The following is a 22,155-nucleotide window of genomic DNA, read 5'->3' as shown; positions in this document are numbered from 1 at the left end:
ATCCTTATTGGTCCCTAACGCCCATTTGCACAAAGAATATGCTTTCTGCAGACACTATTCTTCAGAAGCATGCCCAGATCTCTCTGACCTTCTGGGATCACTCTCCCATCCCTTACCTTTCATTTGTACCATCTGTCCTTTAGACAGCAATGTTCAAATTTCAAAATCCTAAGCAAATTTATTATAAAAGTATGTATATGTTACCATATACTAACTTGAGATTCATTTACTTGAAGGGAAAAAATGAATGTTATGAAAAAATATACAAAGACTGATGAACAATCGATATGCAATGAAGACAAACTGCGCAAATAAAAATAATAGTGATCATGTGCTTTGTAAAGAGTCTGAGAAAGTGAATCTGTAGGTCGTAGAATTAGTTCAGAGTAGTGATTGGTGAAGTTATCCACGTTTGTTCAGAAGCCTGATGATTGTAGGGCGACAACTGTTCCTGAACCTGATAGTGAGGGACCTAAGGCTTCCATACCTCCTGTTGAGAGTTTGCTTCTTGCTTTGTGGTTTATAGCTAAATAGCAATAAATCAGGTTATGCAATACTGAAAATGACCAAGTGTGTATTGTGCAAAGAAACTTGACAACTCTGTTTAATGAAAATGACATTTGAAGATCTTTATGGAGTTTGAATGAGTAGAGCTCAGGTGATGCATAAAGTTACTTCTAGTCTTCAATATTCACAACCCCTAGGTCCTCATACCTCTTTACGAGCATAGATATTCCAGGGAACATTGCTGTAGGTGTAGCAGGCTTCACAAGGCTGCCCATGTAGTTGGGTCTGGATTCTCTCATCATTTCCAGTCAGTTCTCTGGAAATTGAGGCTGTAAGGAATAAATATCTTATTCTCATTTCTTCATGTTGCAGAGTTTATTTCAAGAAGCAGCTCACACACATTATATAACTTTCTGATATGTAGGTTGGTGACCAACATTAATGCACAGCACTACTGCACAATGGTAAGACTTGCTCTCTTTAAATAGGCCAACTGAGTCTTGGATATCCAGCGTAGCAGCTTTCTACTAACATACTTAGCTGTCAAATTCTGTATGAAAAGCCTGCCTTACAATATCCTCGTGTGTTTTATTATAAACCACTGAAACAGCCAGATGAGGGTAGACGTTTTAGCATTGATTTATTTTGCCCTTGACATGCTCTCCCATCAACCTCCTTCCCAACGCTCAAGAGTAATCATTGTGTCATTAGAGCTGCTATAAATCGGCCCAATCCATCAGTTAGCTCCTCCTTCATGGGGGTGGGGGGGGGGGGATGTCTGTAGCTTCCAAACTGGCCTTGTCTGTGAGCCCAGACCCCACAAAACTGAAATGGTAACAAGTCATTCTTGATCCTGAGGATCTCTAAGGATAACATCTAATACTCTCAGTTTTGACAAACTAGTAGAGTACTGAAATAAAGGGATGGTCTTGAGGACAGAATAACTTTTTATTGATAGCCCTTCAAACAAGCTTGTTTAAACTAGCATAGAACTATTGACTATAGCCCTTCAAACAAGCTTGTTTAAACTAGCATAGAACTATTGACTATTGACATATTGATGGCTGTGTTTACTACAGCACAATGCTTTCATTTCTAGATCCAATGAAAACTTCCAAAAGTGCTTCATAAACACAATCTGAGCAACTGTGACAATGTAGTTATTGCCGCAGTTATAGCCTATAACATTTTAAAACAAGGACTAGATATTCAGCTTTAATGGAGGTCTGCAGTTGTGGTTCCATCAGCAATATGGAGCAGCCACCTGTCCTGATATGGTTACTGAGCACGCACTGAGGAAAACACTGTGGCAAATTATGAAACTGTCCAAGGATGACATTTCCCCTTTAATTATTTACAAATTTTTTTCAATTCTGATTTTGGAAAAAAACTAGTCCATGTTTATTAATATTGTGAGTATACCCAAAATAACATCTTATGTTCTTTTAAACTTTCAAAAACAATATCATTTTTCTTTCTATATTGTTGGGATATCCTTTGTGCTCTGGGATTGAGCCCAGAGAACTCAGTTTTATTAGCTGGTTGGTTAGAGTGGGAATGTTACACACAGCCATAGTGGAGATGATTAGGTGATTTCCCTCTTAATTGATATTGACAATTAGATTATTGTAAGTGACAATATTGATTTTACACATATAATTCATTCTTCTCTACTCACTGCATTTGTCCTGCAGAAATTATCCTGCTTACTTTGGAAGAATTTGTTATAGATTCTGTCGTAAGTGACAGAAATTCATTAACCTATGGAATATACTGTTGGAACATGTCCTATTGTAAGCACCGTAGTTTTTTCAGAAATCCAGGGAATGAAGGACACTTACTGTACATAAGTACTAAGTACTTCAATTCAATCTCAGGTAATTCCAGTATCAACATTTGGCTTGAGTGACTGGGATTATCCTGTTTAAACAGACTCTGTTCAATGACTAAATGAATCTTCTTTGCAGAACAATGGATTAGTTGATGTGAGTTTAATCATGAACCCAGCCTTGCCTACAAATCATTGGCTGACCAATAGACTGTCTATTTTAAAAAAAGTTTTATGTAATTTTCCCAATACAAATTCTCTGATTGATTAGATCTGAACATTAGCTCACTGGCTCTCAACTTGGGTTTGAATAAGAGACAGCTTTTGTCAACGTCTTCTGAGAATTGAGTCAGTCAATGGAAGGGGTATTTGAGTACAAGTGTGGAATTTGCTCTGTGTGTGTTAAGTTCTACAATCTCCTATTCAAGTTCTTACTTTCCATTTCTACTCTATCTCACTATTTTTTAATTCAGCCTCTTGCTCTTGATTGTCTAGTCTTATCAACAGCTTCCAGCTGTGATGTGCTTTTTGGGTCACAAGCCATGGGAGGGATGTGATCAGAACTGGAGGACTGGTGTCGGTTGTAAATTGGTAAAAGGAAGAACAGAAACCTACTTTGCCTCCTGAGCTGTTCCGCTATTCAGTTAGACTTTGGCTGAAACAGAGAATTATTTTTACCCACCATGTTTCTTTAACCTTTAAAACCATTACCCAACAGTATCTATAAAGCTTGATCTCAGCATCATCAGCTTTTAAGAATGGATTATCCACTGAGTGAAGATTTGCTTCTTGTCACCCACCCTGAGAAGCCCAGGTCTAATTTTAAGGTCACGCACTTCATTCTATAGCATTTTTTTCAACCAATGAAGTAAATTCTATCAATTTCTACAAAAACCTTAAATGTTTCAGTCCAGTCACCCCTTAATCTTCTATTTGCAAGAAAGTAGAAGATCAGATTATGAAATCAGTTCTCATAATTTAATTCAGGGAACACTACAAGGTAAACATCTACAGTAATTATATGTATATGTAAATAATTTAACATTTAGAATGAATAAACTGCATCTTAGAATATAACATACTTCTTGCATGCAAAGCTTTTATTTATAGAGAATCTAGTACAACTACATGATGTTTATTAAACATTCAAAAATGCTTAATTCCAGGTACAATCCGTGTTGTACTTCACATCTTCCAAGAAGGAAGATAACGATTTGACTGCAAACTGGATAAATGAGCATTTGGTAGTATATTATCTCACAGATTGAGTACTAAAATTCTCAGCAGAAATGTAAGGTTTCAGAGCATATTGCACAACATTAGTATCAGATGAATAATCAATAAGCTGTGGGCAATTGAGAAGCAGATTCATTTTATCAGAAGCAGTGCATTGCAAATTAAGTAGAGTTGCGGTCTATTACTGACCTCCGGAGAACATAGGATGTCTGGCAGAGACAACTGGCATAGGGCGGGCACTGGCTTTCATTGCTGAACTAACTGGCCTCACCATGGCAACAGCTTCACTGGAACTCCTTTCGTTTAATCGAGCCGGTTGTGGTTTCTGTTTTGATAAAGTACAAAGAATGAGAAAGAACTCTATTCACTTCATTTTTTTCTCTACGCCAAAATAATCTCTTACTTTGAAGGGACTATCACACTGACAGTGCTCTCCCCGTAATCCTGCTCTCTGTGTGACACGTCCTCAACTTGCTTTGATACTGAGGAGAGAGGAGAAGCAGAGTGGCGTGCTGGATCCGGGTGTGTTATGAACTGAGTGAATGAAGTGGTGATTGGAGCAAATAAGGGGTGACTGGGGAGGGAGCTAAGAGAGGCTTATGGATTAGCAGCTAGGCTCTGGCTACCATAGATTTTGCATGAATTTTTGGAACGTGGACATCACTGAACAGGTAATTGAACATTTGTAACTGCCTTTGAGATGAGCCTGGTAAGCTGGCCTGATGCTTCTGCTTGTGCTGTGGAAATGAAGAAATGAAGAAACAGCAGCATTGTATTTCCAGATCAGGATAGTGTGCAAAGTGCCTGGTAACTTGTGGTTGGTGGTGTGCCCCTGTGGATGATGCCCTTGTCCTTCGAAGTGCTAGAAGTTATGGGTTTGCGAGGTATCGCTGTAGAAACTTGAGCTAGTTGTGATAATGCATTTTGTAGATGGTGCACACTTGTGGATTGGCAATGAACATTTTAAAGTCAGCTGTCTTGAATTGTGTCTGGTTTCTTGAATGTGATTATAGTTGCAGTCTTTGATGGAATTGGTAAGTATTCTGTTTTTGCCAGGAAGTGAAAAGGCTTTACCGAATCACTCATTTCAGGATGCACAATCTATGAAATCTCTCAGTTACCAAACTTATGTAGCTGGTTCTGATAAATATCTGTTTAATAGTGACCTGATATTGTTAATGACGGAGATTCCACTAAGAATCAAGGAGCTTTGCTTAGTTGTCCTGTGATTATGTGGTGCAAGTTGTCTTGCCTGAATGTTGTCCCTGTCATACTTCATACATACATACACAGATTGCTGCATTGTCTGATAAAATGAAAACAGAAATGGTCAATTGTACTCCTTCAGTGATGCACTGGGACTGAAGGATTGGTCTCTAACAAGCAGATCCTTGTGCCATGCATGATTCCAGGCAGTGGAGTTTTCCTCTTCGTGGGTGCCTCACATCATGGGTCAAAGTGCCTAATCCTGTGCTGATATTCTATTTTCTATGTTTCCATTGATCTCAATTTTACTCATGCTACTTGGTGCCACACTTCATTAAAACACTGTATCGACACAAAGAGTGGCCACTATCACTTCAGGTTTGGAATTTTGTCTTTTGCTCATCTTTGAGGTAAGACTGTATTGCTCACATTTCCCAGATTGAGGAATCTGTTGGTAATAAGTGTGCATCCGGAAATTGATTAACAGAAAGTACATCCATCAAACTGCCAAGGAAAGCCAAAGTCCAGGACTGTCTGCCCCTTACTGACATCCTGGCCAGCTTTGGCTTGGTATACTGCAGCGGTGTGAGGAGACATGTTGAAGATGGGCTAAGGTATTACATATACAACCTAACTCCCAGGTCTCACACTGTAGGTTTTTTTCAGAAAGGTCTCCCCATTTTCCAGTGTCTTGGATGCATATGAACTGACAAACAGGAAAATAAAATGTCAAGCCTGTGCAGACAGGCACCTCCCAGTTTCCACCCGGCTAACAGGAGTCACCTGCCACTCATTTCCAACTCATCACCTGCAGCCTATTTAAACCCTGCTCTCATCTACAGTCCTTGTTCACCCATCGAACCAGCCAAACTCTGCCAGTTACTCCTAGCTTTCAGTCGCCTTGTTACCTGTTGCATTTCGTATCTCTTCTCTCTTGTTTAGTGATACTCGTGGTTTGCTGTTTTTCAGTTTATTAGTAAAACATTGTTTACTGCTAAATTGTCTCCACTGCCCTGCTTTTGGGTCAAGCCGCCTCTGCATTTCCTGCTGTAAAGCAGTTTTAGAAAGACAATAATTTTAACCTATTTTCTTTTGGTATTGGAGATTTCCAATCAACTGCAGTTTCTTGCAACAACAATTAGTGAAAAATCACAAGTATCAGAGCCTGAAGGTTTAAAACTAATTTTTGTTGTAAAATAATAATAATCTTCACATCTAGTATCACAACCTTCTAAATAACATAGGCTGCAAGGTATTGAGATTGATGATGAAGTTCAATGCCTTAGCTCATGCTTCCTGTCCGTTCCTGGTACCCTTGTCAATTGCTTATAATAAATGCTCATGCCTTCATGCTCAGTGAACAACTAGCAATCTCATGGAATTACTAAGCACACAGCACAAAACATTTCACTCATTTACACCCTCATTTTATTCTAGTTTTATCTGTAAAACATTGATTTCCAAGACATTTGTCTCCTAGTTTAAATTTTAAAAGTCATCAGCAATGTAAAAAAAAAAGGCATGGAAAGAGGTATGGGAAGTTGCTTTACCGGAGATGTATATAGAGTTTTCTGTCTTTTCAGGATCGACATGGCCTCTTCATGTGGGTCTGTTTTCCTGGTGAATATCATACCACGTTCCTTTCTGACAAGAGGGAAACACAAATATTCAACCTTATTGAAGCGTGAAGCTCATGATCTATAGACATGTTTAATGTCTCTTTTTACAAAGCCACAGATCCATTTTGGCCCATAGACAATTTTGTGGTACAGTATTTCAATGGATTAATCCACAACCAATTTATCCCATTGTGTCAAATCCTAATAAATAAAACCATATTTGCTTTGTCTTCTACCTGAAGGGTGGCACAGTGAGACAGTTAGTAGAGCTCCAATCTCATAGCTCCAATGATTAGGTATGATCCAGACCTCCAGTGCTTTCTGCGTGGAGTTTGCATGTTGACCCTGTGATCATATGGGTTTACCCTGGGTGCTCTAGTTTCCTGCCACATTGCAAAGACGTGCTAGTTAAGGTTAGTTGGCCTCTGTACATTGACCCTAACATACAGGTGAGCAGTAGAGCCTGGAGTGTGGGGGGTGAATCCGGTGAGAACAAAAAATGGTAAGATTAGTGTAAAAGGGTGGGTGATAGTCATCTTGGAACCGGTAGACTGAGGGCCTGTTTCTGTGATGTAACTGTTTATGTATCTTTTACTGTCCAGTGGCTGAAATGTCCTTCCAAACACTCTTTGCCTTACAATAGACAATTGACAATAGACAGTAGGTGCAGGAGTAGGCCATTCGGCCCTTCTAGCCAGCACCGCCATTCACTGTGATCATGGCTGATCATACACAATCAGTACCCCATTCCTGCTCTCTCCCCATATCCCTTGACCCCGCTATCTATAAGAGTATCTAACGCTCTCTTGAATGCATCCAGAGACTTGGCCTCCACTGCCTTCCGGGGCAGAGCATTCCACATATCCACCACTCTCTGAGTGAAAAAGTTTTTCTGCATCTCTGTTCTAAATGGCCTACCCCTTATTCTTAAACTGTGGCCTCTAGTTCTGGACTCACCCATCAGCAGGAACATGCTTCCTGCCTGCAGCGTTTCCAATCCCTTAATAATCTTGTATGTTTCAATCAGATCCCCTCTCATCCTTCTAAATTCCAGTGTATACAAGCCCAGTCGCTCCAATCTTTCAACATATGACAGTCCTGCCATTCCAGGAATTAACCTTGTGAACCTACGCTGCACTTCCTCAATAGCAAGAATGTCCTTCCTCAAATTTGGAGACCAAAACTGCACACAATACTCCAGGTGGGGTCTCACCAGGGCCCTGTACAGCTGCAGAAGGACCTCTTTACTGCTATACTCAATTCCTCTTGTTATAAAAGCCAGCATGCCATTAGCTTTCTTCACTGCCTGCTGTACCTGAATGCATGCTTTCATTGACTGATGTACAAGAACACCTAGATCTTGTTGTACTTCCACTTTTCCTAACTTGACTCCATTTAGATAGTGATCTGCCTTCCTGTTCTTGCCACCAAAGTGGATAACCTCACATTTACCCACATTAAACTGCATCTGCCATACATTTGCCCACTCACCCAACCTGTCCAAGTCACCCTGCATTCTCATAACATCCTCCTGACATTTCACACTGCCACCTAGCTTTGTGTCATCAGCAAATTTGCTAATGTTACTTTTAATCCCTTCATCTAAATCATTAATGTATATTGTAAACAGCTGCGGTCCCAGCACCGAACCTTGCGGTACCCCACTGGTCACAGCCTGCCATTCCGAAAGGGACCCGTTAATCACTACTCTTTGTTTCCTGTCAGCCAGCCAATTTTCAATCCATGTCAGTACTCTGCCCCCAATACCATGTGCCCTAATTTTGCCCACTGATCTCCTATGTGGGACTTTATCAAAAGCTTTCTGGAAGTCCAGGTACACTACATCCACTGGTTCTCCCTTGTCCATTTTCAAAGTCACATCCTCAAAAATCTCCAGAAGATCAGTCAAACATGATTTTCCCTTCATAAATCCATGCTGACTCGGACTGATCCTTCTACTGCTATCCAAATGTGTCGTAATTTCCTCTTTTATAATTGACTCCAGCATCTTTCCCACCACTGACGATAGGCTAACCCCTCTATAATTCCCTGTTTTTTTCTCCCTCCTTTCTTGAAAAGTGGGACAACATTAGCCACCCTCCAATCAGCAGGAACTGTTCCTGAATCTATAGAACATTGGAAAATGATTACCAATGTGTCCACGATTTCTAGAGCTACCTCTTTAAGTACCCTGGGATGCAGACCATCAGGTCCCGGGGACTTATCAGCCTTCAGACTCAACAGTCTATCCAACACTGTTTCTTGCCTAATATAAATTTCCTTCAGTTCATCCTTTACCCTAGTTCCTTTGGCCACTATTACATCTGGGAGATTGTTTGTGTCTTCCCTAGTGAAGACAGATCCAAAGTACCTGTTCAACTCATCTGCCATTTCCTTGTTCCCCATAATAAATCCACCCGTTTCTGTCTTCAATGGCCCAATTTTGGTCTTAACTATTTTTTTGCTATTCACATACCTAAAGAAGCTTTTACTATCCTCCTTTATATTCTTAGCTAGTTTACCTTCGTACCTCATTTTTTCTTGGCGTATTGCCTTTTTTGTTATCTTCTGTTGCTCTTTAAAAGCTTCCCAGTTCTCCGGTTTCCCGCTCATCTTTGCTATATTATACTTCTTCTCTTTTATTTTTATACTGCCCTTTACTTCCCTCATCAGCCACGGCCACCCCTTACTCCCCTTAGGATCTTTCTTCCTCTTTGGAGGAAGCTCTGTCAATGTAACACTTGCGTAAACACTTGTTCTTTGTTAGAATTCTTAATGATAGTGCAAACCCACATCCTTGTACTGTGTGACACGGGTAACAACAGATTTTTTTGTGCTTTAATAGCCCTGCACTTGGAGGGGTGTAAGCAGCATTTGCCATTGTTAATTAGCAGACACCACCAATGAATAATACCATATGAGGTCCATGCTTAGAAAATATTTTTATTCAGCTTTACCTGATTAGCCCAGATTGCTTGTGAGTTGCTGGAAGCTCATATTGCTTTATGATGTCCTTAATGTTGTGTGTTGGCTCTGGAAAGTGCTCGGAGTTCAGTGTCGTGTGACGAACAGGGTCCTGCATTGCAATGTTGAGTTTTGGTATTTGGGAAGCTCCTGAATTGCAGAGAAAGAATAAATACAATGAATGTGTGTGGTATTCCCAGTACAATGGTTTCAATAACAAGAACAGTGTAGCTTAACAAAGCACTAAATTGTAGTATTATGATCTTATGTTTATAATTCTGAATTTTATGAATTCACTCACATAAGTGAACTACTAATGAAGAGATTTTATTGGCTCCATTTTGTTTGCTTTCTCTAATGGTCTTTTATAAAGGCCAGGGCTTGAAAATAATTTTAGCTCATCAAGGAGAGTGAATGGTGCACAACACATAAAGGGAACTGCTTTGAGAAAGAAACAAACCAGATTCTAAGACATATAGTATTTTCCATTTTAGACTCTCACGTTCAGTAAAACTCTGGTGTAGGAATTTAACCTTGGTTGATTATAAAAATGCTTATTGGACAGCCCGTCTGCTCCACTTCTGAAATTCATTTCCACTGATTTTAATTTTAATGAACCACACTCCAGAAAAAGAGTACATGTAGTGCTACATTCTTATATTAGCTGGAGTTGAATTTCTACTCCACAATCCTGTTAGGTTGTCCAAGCAACAACACCTGTGGATGAAGCAGTAATTGGAGGGGAACACAACTATTTCAGGTTCTCTTCTGCTTGATCCTGTCCTGGGGTTTCCTCAGACTAAAAGTGGTCAGACAGTCTGAGTTGCTGAGGTCAGAAAGGCCAGGCACTTGAGGGTCAGTGGGCAGACATCACTCAAGGAGATTCTTGTATTTGCTGTTAATGCAATGCATGAAAGCTGCAAGCAAAGACCCTAGGTTCCTTGCTGTTAACTGTTGGCTCTAAGGAAACTATTTTTTGATACAAAGCAGAGATACTTCAACTAAACTGCCTAACAAGATCACTGTCACCATGATTGGCAGGTGTCTAGTTAACCATCCCAGCTCTTTTCATGAGATCACAATTCCACTGATTATTATGTCCCAGGAGTTCTGGTTCACTGCTGGTGACTAGTGGTGTTTGCAGGGGTCAGTGTTGGGACTGCTTCTTTTCACGTTATATGTCAATGGTTTGGATGACAGAATTGACGGCTTTTGTGGCCAAGCTTGCAGACAATACAAAGATAGGAGAAGAGGCAGTTCGTGTTGAGGAAGCAGAGAGACTGCAGAAGGACTTGGACAGATTAGGAGAATGGGCAAAGAAGTGGCAGATGGGGTATAGAGTAGGGATGTGTATGGTTATGCACTTTGGTAGAAGGAAAACAGTCGTAGACTAATTTCTAAACTGGGAGCAAATTCAGAAATCAGAGGTGCAAAGGGACTTGGGAGTCCTTGTGCAGGATTCCCTAAATGTCACCTTGCAGGTTGAGTTGATGGTAAGAAAGGCAAATGCAATGTTAGCATTCATTTTGAGAGGAATAGAATATAAAAACAAGGATGTAATGCTGAGGCTTTATAAGGCACTGGTATGACTGCTCTTGGGGTATTGTGAGCAGTATTGCACACCTTGTCCAAGAAAGGATGTGCTGACATTGGAGAGGGTCCAGAGGGGCTCATGAGAATGCTCCCAGGAATGAAAGGGTTAATATATGAGGAACATTTGATGGCTCTGTGCTTGTACTCACTGCAAGTTTAAAAGAACAAGGGGGGAATCTAATTGAAATCTATTGAATATTGAAAGATATAAACAGAGTGGATGTGGACAGGATGTTTCCTGTAGTGGGTGACTCCACGACCAGAAGGCAGAGGCTCAGAATATAAGGATGTCCATTTAGAACAGAGATGAGGAGGAAATTCTTTAGCCAGAGAATGTGAATTTGTGGAATTAGTTGCTACGGATGGCTGTGGAGGCCAAGTCATTGGGTATATTTAAAATGGAAATTGATAGGTTCTCGATTAGTAAGGGCATCAAAGTTCGCAGGTTTGACAGGGATAATATATCACCATTATGGAATGTGGAGAAGACTCTATATCTTATGGTCTCAACAGCCCATGGTTAACGGAGACAGTAATTGGTCTGGTTACTATCTTTCAAATTGATACAGGTTCTGGATAAAAGCTGCAGATTGGAGGAAAATATGAGCACACTAGTTAAGAATAGATGGAGAGAGCAAATGGAGAACTCTTGACCTGTTAGACTTTCATAGGTGGTTGGAAAAACATTGGAATCTATAATAATGGATATGTTGACAAGACATTCAACAATGATGTATAATGGACCGAGTCAACATGGATTTATGAAAGGAAAATCATTTTTGAGTAACATTCTGGATCCTTTGTTGCTACGTGAGTAGAGTATAGGAAGGGTTTGGAAGGGCTACCAACTGAAGTGTTTTTTGTATTTCTGTTTTTCAGAGTGCTTTTGACAAAGTCCAAGTTTGACAGATAATGTTAAGATAAATGGAACTAGAGATAATACACTAGTGTATATAGATTGAGTGCTATTTACAGATAGAAAGCAAAGGGTACCAATTTATAGACCCACCTTAGATTGGCAGGCTGAGGTTATTGAGTGTCATAGGGCTCAGTGCTTGGACCCAAGTTATTCATAACGTATAAAGACAAGTTGGCCGAAGGAAGTTAAGTTAAATGGGATTGATTGTCATCAAGAGGATATAAAAAAGCTAAATGAGTGGGGTGTGGAATGCCAAAGGAGTACAATGTTGAGAAATATGAGGTTATCCACTTTGTAGAAGAAATGGAAATGATTAATTTTTTTTAGATTGTGAGAGAATGGGTAATGTCCTGTATATGTTCAAATGTGAATGTACTGATCAATGAAAGCTAACACATAAATGCAGCTTTTAGGAAGGTAAATATCTCGTTGGCCTGTAGTGAAAGAACTCCAACAGTCAAGGTACCTTTCCATAATTATATTGGGATTTGCTGAGATTACATATCAAGTATTATGCACTATTTTTACTTTTTAACCTAAAATCTACTTTATGGAATGGTAATATGAGAGATTAAGCAAGCTGGACCTCTGTTTTTGGAGTTTAGAAGAATAAATGGTGACCTCATTAAAACATACAAAATTTTTAGACTGCTTTAAAGGAAAGGTACTGGGTGGATGTTTCCCAATGAGTTTAAATCTAGGAGCACAGTCTCAAAATAAGGTAAAATAATTAAAATAAGGATAAATTTATTTGAGTAGTAAATATTTGGAATTTTCTACCTTGAAGAGTTCTGAAGACAGTTGTTGGGTGAAAGTAAATACTGAAAGGATTATGCATATTGCATAAAGTTCAACAAGGCTTTGTAGGGATAGGACAAAAAGTGGTGAGGAGGTTGATCGGGCATAATGTTGATGAGTGTTGGAGTAGACTCCAGAGAGTGATCTTATTTTATGTTCTCATGTTCCACCCCAGACCTCCCTCCCCTGGTGCTCCCATCAGGCTCCAACCCATGCAACCATCAGGCACTCTATCTTGTTCCCAGCTCACAACACACCATCACCATGGTCCCATTCATTTCCTCCCCAGTGCCTCTACTGGACTCCAGCCCCAACACTTGTCCTATCCCAGTTTGTGAATTCACCCAGTGAGCTTCAGCAGGCACCATGTTCAATCATGCCTCAGTTTTTCCCGACTCCTGGCTATACGCTCAGCCCATCACCATACCCTAACACAAAGGCATAAACTCTGCCATACCATCTCCAGCTCACTGCTTCATCTCCACTAGGCTGGCATAGGAAGTTTCTTTCTCACAGAGCCAGTACTCAACGTTGTGAAGCACCCGTTATACGTATGTGACATTAAGCTGGGGCTCTGGACGTCAATGTTCAGAGCTCCGGTGGATGCAATGGATTATTGTTCATTTAGCAGCCTTTGGTAGGATTCATCAAACAAGAAGATCTCCCCCTCCACAATTCTTCTGTCATTTCAAAGAAATGTCTGTGACAGAATTCATTGAGCACTCTGCCATCAATGACACACCCTCACCTTCCTGTAGAACCTTCTGTGGAGCTACAGGAGACACCACAGTTGTCCGTTATCTCCTACTGTTTCATCAATAACCTCGTATGATTTATTTGCACAGTATTTGGTTTAGACTGCTTTTTGCTGCTTAAAGATATGGTCTCCACATTGAGAAAAGCACATACAGGTTGAGTGACTTTTGCAGAACACCTCTGAGAAGTTTCAATATTCTAATCTGAGTTTCTGGTTGCCTGTCCACCTCTCCCTCTTGACCCTCTCTGTCTTTAGCTTCTTACATTGCTCCAGTAAAGCTCAAGCTTTCAGCATGTTCATTAAAACTTTACAGCTTCCTCCATCCATCCAGATTACAGTTTTCCGTTTGTTGTGGAAGACTGCCACTCTTCTCTCTAAGATACAGATTTCTGTCTTAGGTACAGCTATTGTGCTTAACATGGATTATGTTAACATCGGATACAGGTATCTAATCCAACTGATTTCCATGCTGGTCTGTTCCACTGTTAACCTAATTAAGATCTCCATTTAAAAGTGAGCACTTTTGTTTCTGTGCTGAGGGAGACTTACCGGGCGTGTTGACAGCTGGCTTTCCTTTGGCAGCATGTTGGGAGATCACTGGCTGGACGAAATCTTTGTTGGCAGCATTTGTCTGTAACACAGAGGAGGTAATAATTTAATATTCTATCTGCAACATAATTCTTACCTGGAAGAAATGATAAAAAAAAATTGCACACCATCCTATTGTGGCCTCCCTATAGCACTTTGTGTGTGTTACACCACTCTGTTCTGTTAGCTCTGGTTCAGTGTCTGCGTGTCAACCTGCAGACATAATAACTGTGGATTTGAGTGTAATCTCATCAATTGTAGTGTTAAAATATACTGCACTGTTGGAGGATAATAATGAAGGATTTTAACACTGTTAGAATATAATATTAAGGGAACTCCAAACTATTGCAAGGTCAGAACTCGGAGAGCTTGGAAGCCGTGCTTATTTGCACATCAGGTACGTTCAAACAATGGTGCCCCTACCTGAAGAGGGAGACCCACTTTTTGGTTTGGTGCACTTTGGTTGCTGTCAGTGGCTTTCATGGCAGTGCTGGGGTTATGGTTCAGGCTTCGATTATGGCTCAGCATGGCGTCCGGAGGGCCGACACTTGTCATTTGCTGTTGGAGAGCCATGGCCTGCATGGTCATTTGCTGGGCCTATTAGTCAATCAAAGATGTAACAAAAAATCTTTTGAATCCTAAAATCAGCATTGGGCTAGAAAGAACAAGTACTTATATTTTGATATCAATGTCAAAAATGGACTAAGTTAAATATCAGTTTGTTACAGCTGCAGCTGCAACTCTCTTCCATTTGAATCAGAACACAAGGTATTTGCTCTCGTCAGCGCCCCTCTTGCATTGTGGCGAAGTGGAAATTCTTTGTAGTGAGCCCAATCTGCAAATGTGGAAGAACAGTGTTGCAGCAAAAAGCATGCATCAACTTTAAATATTCTTCATCAGGATCACACACACCAAGATTATCACACCCAATATTCAAATAACCAATAGCAGTTTCACAATGGATTGATTAACTAATTACCAACCATTAGAAATACAGAGCTCTTCCATTTCAGGAGGTACTGAAGCCCGAAGGCACTCACTCAATGATTCAGGAACAGCTTCTTCCTCTGCTATCTGATCTCTGAATGGACATTGAACACTATCTCACTAATTTTTATTTGTGCACTACTTATTTCATTTGACTTATATATATATATTTTTTTTTCTATTATTATGTAATGCATTGTGTAGGCCTCCATTAATCTTGATAGACCAAGGATCTGTGCCTGGACAGGGTTTTTTTGTGGAATACTGACAGTTGCAAGTTGGAAGACCAAGCTGCAAGTCTCCCCTCTCCATGCCACCAATGTTGTCCAAAGGAAGGGCATTAGGACCCATATGGTGTTGTCACAGAGCAATTGCTCAAGGACACACATGCAGCCTCAACCAAAGCTCGAACTAGCGACCTTCAGTTCACTAGACGAACACCTTAACCACTTGGCCACGTGCCAACACATAATGCATTGTACTGTTGCTGCAAAGACACCAAATTTCATGACATATGCCGGTGACATTAAACCTGATTTTGATTCTGAAATTGTCAATGTTATCATTTAAACTCACCAGAAGATAAGCTTGCTGGTTTATGAAATCTTGCTGCTGGGCACTTATTTGAGAAGGATCATAGACTGAAAAACAAAATTAAGGAACAACAGAGTTAATTAAATTCCAGACAAGCAAATTTTCCTTGTACTTAGACATTTGTGTTTTCTTGCCTTTATGTCTAGGTATCTCTGCTGCAGAAATCTGGGATTGTTACTCGGCTGGCGACTGGGAATTGGACTGGATTCTGTTATCAGCTAAAAGCTCTGTGTCCAGTGCTGGAGAAAGTAGTAGGGCAATTCTGTCTAATGCAGCAGGAATTCCTTGGGAAACAGCTCTAGCTGTTTCTCCTTGCTCATTAAGTAAGCAAACCCACTGATGTTACAAACCTGTCAGAGACTGGCACCACTGTGAGAGCAGGTATCACTTGTGTTGTAAACGTCATTGTTTCACCTTGATTCTGGTGGAAAAAACACATTAACAAAACTTTCGGCAGAAGGCATCACACAAACAACACTATGGATACTAACCCGGCTGGGCTCCAGGCCTCTCAGCAAGTCCCTGATCACTCGGCTGCGATCTGTCTCCATTGCTAGGTCCTACCTTTCCGCCTCCCTTCATTCTGTCTGATACTAAGGAGGTTCGCTCCAAGTCCAAAAATGGAAAGAGATAACAAAATACTTAAAATCAAAACTTGCGGATAAATAAATCCCACCACTGAACTTACCACAGAAGTAAAATTTTAACAAATGCTATTCTTTTAACGCACCAGTTTAGCTAACATTTTAAGAATCAATTTAAATCTGCTAATCAAAAAAAATGGAAAATTCACCTCAATAAGATCTCATCAGTGAATGAAACCCTATGCCATAATCATCTCCACATTTTAACAAATCCTCAAGACTGAATTAAATTCTAATAACTAATAATACCTGTAAAGATATTTATTGTAAATGCATGAAGATATACATATTAATTTGAGGGTACTTCAATTGCTTAGTTGTTCAGGAGTGTTCAGATTCAAAACATAATACAGGGACAAAACTTGGGTTGTTTTCTCTAGAGCATCAGAGGCTGAGGGGAGATCTGTAAGAGGGTTATTAGACCATGAGAGGCATACACACAGTAGACAGCCAGCATCTTTTTCCCAGGATTGAGCAAACATGAAGGCATGCATTTGGGTTGAAAAGGGGTGAGTTCAAAGGAGATGTGTGGGGCAATTATTTTACTCAGAGAGTGGTGGGTGTCTGGGGTGGTGGTATATAATAGAGGCTCTTAGATAGTCACATGAATGTGCAGGAAATGGAAGGATATGGATATTATGTAGGTAAGTGATTAATTTAATTGAGCTTTTGATTACTGGTGTTATTAGTTTGGCACTAAATTGTGGGCTGAAGGGCCTGTTCCTGTGCTGTATTATTCCATGTTGGATGTTCTGATATTTCACAACATTTTGGGGTTATCCCTGTCAATATCCTTGTAGGTTTCCCCTGAGTCTTCCTATTTCCTCCCACACTGGTTATCAGATAGATGTATTGTGGAGAGCATTCTGACTGGCTGCATGTCCATCTGGTATGGGGGGGGGATGCGGGAGGGGGCTACGACACAAAATCAAAGTAAGATGTAGAAACTTGTAAAATTAGTCAGCTCCGTCGTCGGTACTAGTCTCCGTAGTACCCAAGGCATCTTCACGGAGCGGCATCCATCATTAAGGATCCCCACCACCCAGGGCATGCCCTCTTCACATTGTTACCATCAGGAAGGAGGTACGGGAGCCTGAAGGCACACACTCAGTGATTCAGGAACAGCTTCTTCCGCTCTGCCATCCAATTCCTACATGGACATTGAGCCCGTGGACACTCCCTCACTACTTTTAGATCTCTGTTATTTTGCACCACTTATTTTAACGTAACTATTTAATTTTATGTATATACTTAATGTAACTCTTGTTTTTTTTCTCTATATTTATTTATCAAGTATTTCATTGTACTGCTGCGGTAAAGTTAACAAAATTTCACAACACATGCTGTGATACTAAACCTGATTCTTATTCTAATTCTGTAACGTGTAGGTGGAGAAGGAAAACTCTGCTCTCAACCTGCCACTGCCTCGTGGCTTTACCCACCCATGGGGAAGGATTGGCCAGTAAACCCCCAGGGAAAAATTCAGTTGAGTTCCTAAGGCAGTCCTATGTTAAGTTCAATGCTGAGTGGCAACTCCTGCGACACTGCTGTTGCCAAACTCGATCAGTCTCTGCCGTTCCTTTGGGTTCATCAGTTGTGTGGAGAGGGGGAGCCCGCTACATGGGTAACAGCTTGCTCCCCAGCAAGCTTCCCAGGCTTACGTATCAAGACAGCCAAGATGCAATATCCAAGGTTGACTCTGACGGAAGGAGGCGGGCAGGTGGCAGTAGAATCAGCAGTAAGCTTGATGGCCAGGTGAGACAGAGTAGATCATAGGGCAAATAGTAAGGGATTGGGACAGGTGGGGATGCTCCAGGAGCTGGCATAGACTCAATGGGTGAAGGACCTTCTATTTCATGAACAAGTATCAGACATATAGTGGCATTTGCTCCATACCCTCAAATCACGGGGGCTGATTGGAAAACCTGCAAAGTTACTGATTCAACTCAAATACCATCAGAACACAAACATTGCACAGAAGTTGAAAGCACACAGAGTACGGCACCACTATGCCCCAGAAAAATGTGGTAATACAAACATTGTACAGCATACTCATGGCACATAAATACCCTCCAGGAAACATGGGTAACAACCCCTTCAGGATATTGGGATATCCCAAACACAGTGGTGACATGTAAACTTCCAAAACAACATTGAAGATACAAAAGTATGAGGCAGCTTAGGGATAATTTTGAATTGTTGTTGCGAAGACTAGGGACAAACATAGTGCTGTTCTTGGATGTGGAGAAGTCTGGATCTTTGCTGTAACCACAACACCAATTTCTCTCTATAGTATTCTATGGTTTTAGAATTTGTATCTCATCCAATTATTATTCTTAAATAAAAGATAAAGAAACTATTCTGCTGGAATTCCATTCCTGACTTCTTTATGATGAAATTCCTTTTAAGTGTTAATCTTGTTGGAGGATTTTTCATGCCACAGTTTAGTCATGAGCTCTGCAAATTATCGTCATACCCAATATCAAAGCATTATTACTTAAGAAGCATCTAATGTGACTGGTGATGTGGATCCTGTTAGGATACGCATGACTTTCCTTACCCCATTTTCATAAGATAAAACAGGATCAAACAAGCTATCAAGATAGCGGTCAAGTCCTTTCTGAGATCGACGTTCATTGAAGGCACCAGACTCTATTGAAGACAAGAATGCAAAATATCTCGAGGATAATTACTTCAAACACAAAACAAACAGACAAAATCATTTCTGCGAGCAATAATTACTGAATAGTAATTTCCAAATCACCTTGAGTTGTAATTACTGGGATAATAATCCCCATAAAAATATTATTCAACTTAGCAAAGGTAGTCGTGAGTAATCACAGCAAAAATTGTCAAAGCATTAATGCTCAGTTTCAAGCCTTAGAGAGTAAATTTCACATTTTTTTTAGTGACTTTTATTCTAAAACTCAGATTGAGCAATCTCACCTTGTCTAATGGATCCTGAGATATATCTATCTGAGTCCGGCAGAAAGATGGGTGCCTGGGTGACAGGGGGCGAAGGAATATCTTCATCCGAGTCAAAACCATGGCCAAAAACACTAAGCAGGAATAAAGACTTGTTACTGGACGTGCATCTAAACTTTTACTCAGTCCCAGCAGTAATCAGACAGCCTGTCTTCCTGGTGGGGCATAAAGCTGGAAAAGAGCTCTGGGACATGTAAGTACTTACTCAGAACATTTCCAGTTTCCCTTTACAGTCAACCTGCCACTACTTATGTATTCCATTATGGATATTAATGTTAAGACAGTGTGGAAAATTGAAGGTACTGCAGAAGAACTGGTATGTCACAGCAGGCTGCATGATGAGGGGAGAGGGTGGGGGGCTACTGCACAGGACCGAAAAAAGCTGCAGAGGATTGTAAATCTAGTCAGCTTCATCCTGGGTACTAGCCTACAAAGTACCCAGGACATTTTCAGGGAGCGGTGTCTCAGAAAGGCAGCGTCCATTATTAAGGACATCCAGCACCCAGGGCATGCCCTTTTCTCACTGTTACCATCAGGTAGGAGGCACAGAAACCTGAAGGCACACACTCAGCGATTCAGGAACAGCTTCTTCCCCTCTGCCATCCGATTCCTAAATGGACTTTGAACACTTGGACACTACCTCACTTTTTAAAAATATACAGTATTTCTGTTTTTTGCATGATTTTTAATCTATTTAATATATGCATACTGTGTAAAGTATACTGAATAAGATTTACTTATTTATTTAGTATTATTGTTTTATTTTTTCTTCTATATTATGTATTGCATTGAACTGCTGCTACTAAGTTAACAAATTTCATGTCACATGCTGGTGATAATAAACCTGATTCTGACTTTATTGAGTGTGCAAAGGCTGTTCACAGAACTCAGCAAGACTCAATAACTCCAATATAAAAGCCCCTAATTGTGTTGCTTTCAAAAGGAATGTTATCCTGTTTGTATATCACAGGCATAAAGGGATTTAAACTAATTCCATAAAGCTGGAGAAGACAGTGCTCAGCAAATGTCCAACAAATACTCACACGTTTCGACTCTTCCGGCTTCTAGTCTTTCCCTCAGAAGAAATCATAAAGAAGGATTTTTGCCTTGGAAACTCTGTCGGGAGTTCTAGGTCAGACACCAAGTCCATTACATAGTCGTGGCCTCCAAGCTCAGTCCATGCACCTTTATCCTTTCTAGTCACAGTCCACCCTCGCCAGCCTTCTGTAACATCTCTGCAATTTAAAAAATCGCATTATGAGTTCTGTGTATCTAAGTGTGCTCATGTATGTGGATGGACTTGTTTTTAAATGCTTGAATGTGTCTCTGTGCAGGACTGTGTACCTTCCTATATTTATGTGCTTGTATCTCTGTTTCTCTTTGTGTGTGAGTTTCAACGTTTAGTTTTGTTATTCTGTATCTACTATATGTTTCTGTGTGTATTTACGTTTGTGCATCTGTGTGTGTTTTTGTGCATATTTTTGCCAACTTTAGTACGTATGTGTGTATTCTGAGTGTGCATTCTTTCCTGTTTGTGGGCCTGTGCTTTCTCTAAGTCAGTGTGCTTCTGTGAGTATTTTTTTTTGTTTTTGCATAATTGATAATATGGTTTTCCTTGTGTGTGTGTGTGTGTTTGTGTGTGTGTGTGCGTGTGTGTGTGTGTGTGTGTGTTTGTGTGTGTGTGTGCGTGTGTGTGTGTGTGTGTGTGTGTGTGTGTGTGTGTGTGTGTGTGCGCGCGCGCATGCGCGCGCACGCCTGCTATGCTTGTCTCTGTCTGTATTTTGTTAATTTTTCCTGTATGCTTCTGTGTTCGTACAGAATATTTCAGAGACTGTGTTTCTGTCTCTTTTTATTCACTCTTTTGGGATTTGGGTGATGTTTGCAAAGTATCATTTAGCCTTCTTAATTACTCTGGGAAAGAAGTGACGAGCTGCCTTCTAGTTAAGGCTGTTCCACAGAGTTCCGTAGTGTGGTGTATCCAGCACATTCAATCACTACTTGCTACAACTTGAAATGAAATGAATTGTTGAATAAAATCCTATAGTCTTGAAACATGAATGGCAACAGCTAAATAGAAAAGGTGTTTCCAGAACATCTGGTCCTTCAACAGTGCAGTGGGTCCTAAAGCCTTTCTCTAAGTGAATTCAGAATTCTTGCTCTACAAGGGTTTGCAGTGGCTCCTCAAACCAATGGACAGATGTACCCACATCAGTTAGAAAATTGAAGATGTCGTCGATTACGTATATTTTCTTCTCTTATAGGTTTTCACAACATCTGCCATAAATCCTCTCTAGCAGATATGTCCCTCACTCAGTCTTTGACCTTAGACGCAGTCTAAGAGTCTAAACAGAAGAGGTTTTGCAGATGCAGGAAGTCCAGAGCAATGCTGGAGAAACTCAACAGGTCCGGCAGTATCTATGAATTCCTGATGAAGGGTTTTAGCCCGAATCATTGACTGCATATTTCCTTCCATAGACGCTGCCTGATCTGCTGGGTTCATCAAGCATTTTGTGTGTGTTACTCAGTCAATTTTGTCCTTTAAGATTGTGGGTGCCCAGTTAAGTCCGCCACCTATGTCTTTCCACTCAGAACTTCTCCAAGTGATGCTGAATATGGGGAAATCACTGATTCATCATCTGAAGGAACAGTATTATGCAGCAGATTTCATATTACCACGAGACTTTGCTTAGTCTAAAGCAAATAGTTTTTTACACCTGATATCTTTACATAGAAATTCAACTGCACAGCACACATAAATCTTCTATTTTAGATGCAATTTCTCGGCCATTAAGTCCAATAAGAGCAAATCTTTGCCATTTTCTATTTCTTTTGCTGACTCTAAAATCACCTGTGCCGCAGGAGATCTTGTCCCAGTTCTTCTCCTGTAGTCCAGGAATTCACTGGACACAGAAAATTCTTGCCTGCAAGAA

The 22,155-nt window shown here is 40.4% G+C and overlaps 1 protein-coding gene across 1 annotated transcript in view; it reads right to left on the bottom strand.

The window, feature by feature from the left end:
- Positions 1–22,155, bottom strand: part of myo15aa (myosin XVAa) — a 285,041-nt gene that overhangs the window by 96,739 nt on the left and 166,147 nt on the right. The window contains exons 32-43 of the mRNA XM_059979671.1: positions 22,074–22,146; positions 20,269–20,460; positions 19,187–19,299; positions 18,792–18,892; positions 16,088–16,202; positions 15,579–15,643; positions 14,439–14,612; positions 13,977–14,058; positions 9,354–9,510; positions 6,328–6,421; positions 3,761–3,896; positions 715–836 (exon numbers count right to left, since the gene is read on the bottom strand). Coding sequence (XP_059835654.1) covers positions 715–836; positions 3,761–3,896; positions 6,328–6,421; positions 9,354–9,510; positions 13,977–14,058; positions 14,439–14,612; positions 15,579–15,643; positions 16,088–16,202; positions 18,792–18,892; positions 19,187–19,299; positions 20,269–20,460; positions 22,074–22,146 — 1,424 coding nt within the window. The remainder of the gene's footprint in view (positions 1–714; positions 837–3,760; positions 3,897–6,327; positions 6,422–9,353; positions 9,511–13,976; positions 14,059–14,438; positions 14,613–15,578; positions 15,644–16,087; positions 16,203–18,791; positions 18,893–19,186; positions 19,300–20,268; positions 20,461–22,073; positions 22,147–22,155) is intronic.

Source organism: Hypanus sabinus, chromosome 9, assembly GCF_030144855.1.
Source record: "Hypanus sabinus isolate sHypSab1 chromosome 9, sHypSab1.hap1, whole genome shotgun sequence".
Classification (NCBI taxonomy): Eukaryota; Metazoa; Chordata; class Chondrichthyes; order Myliobatiformes; family Dasyatidae; genus Hypanus; species Hypanus sabinus.
Note: the sequence above shows the minus strand (reverse complement) of the source record. Positions and strands in the feature narration are given on the sequence as shown.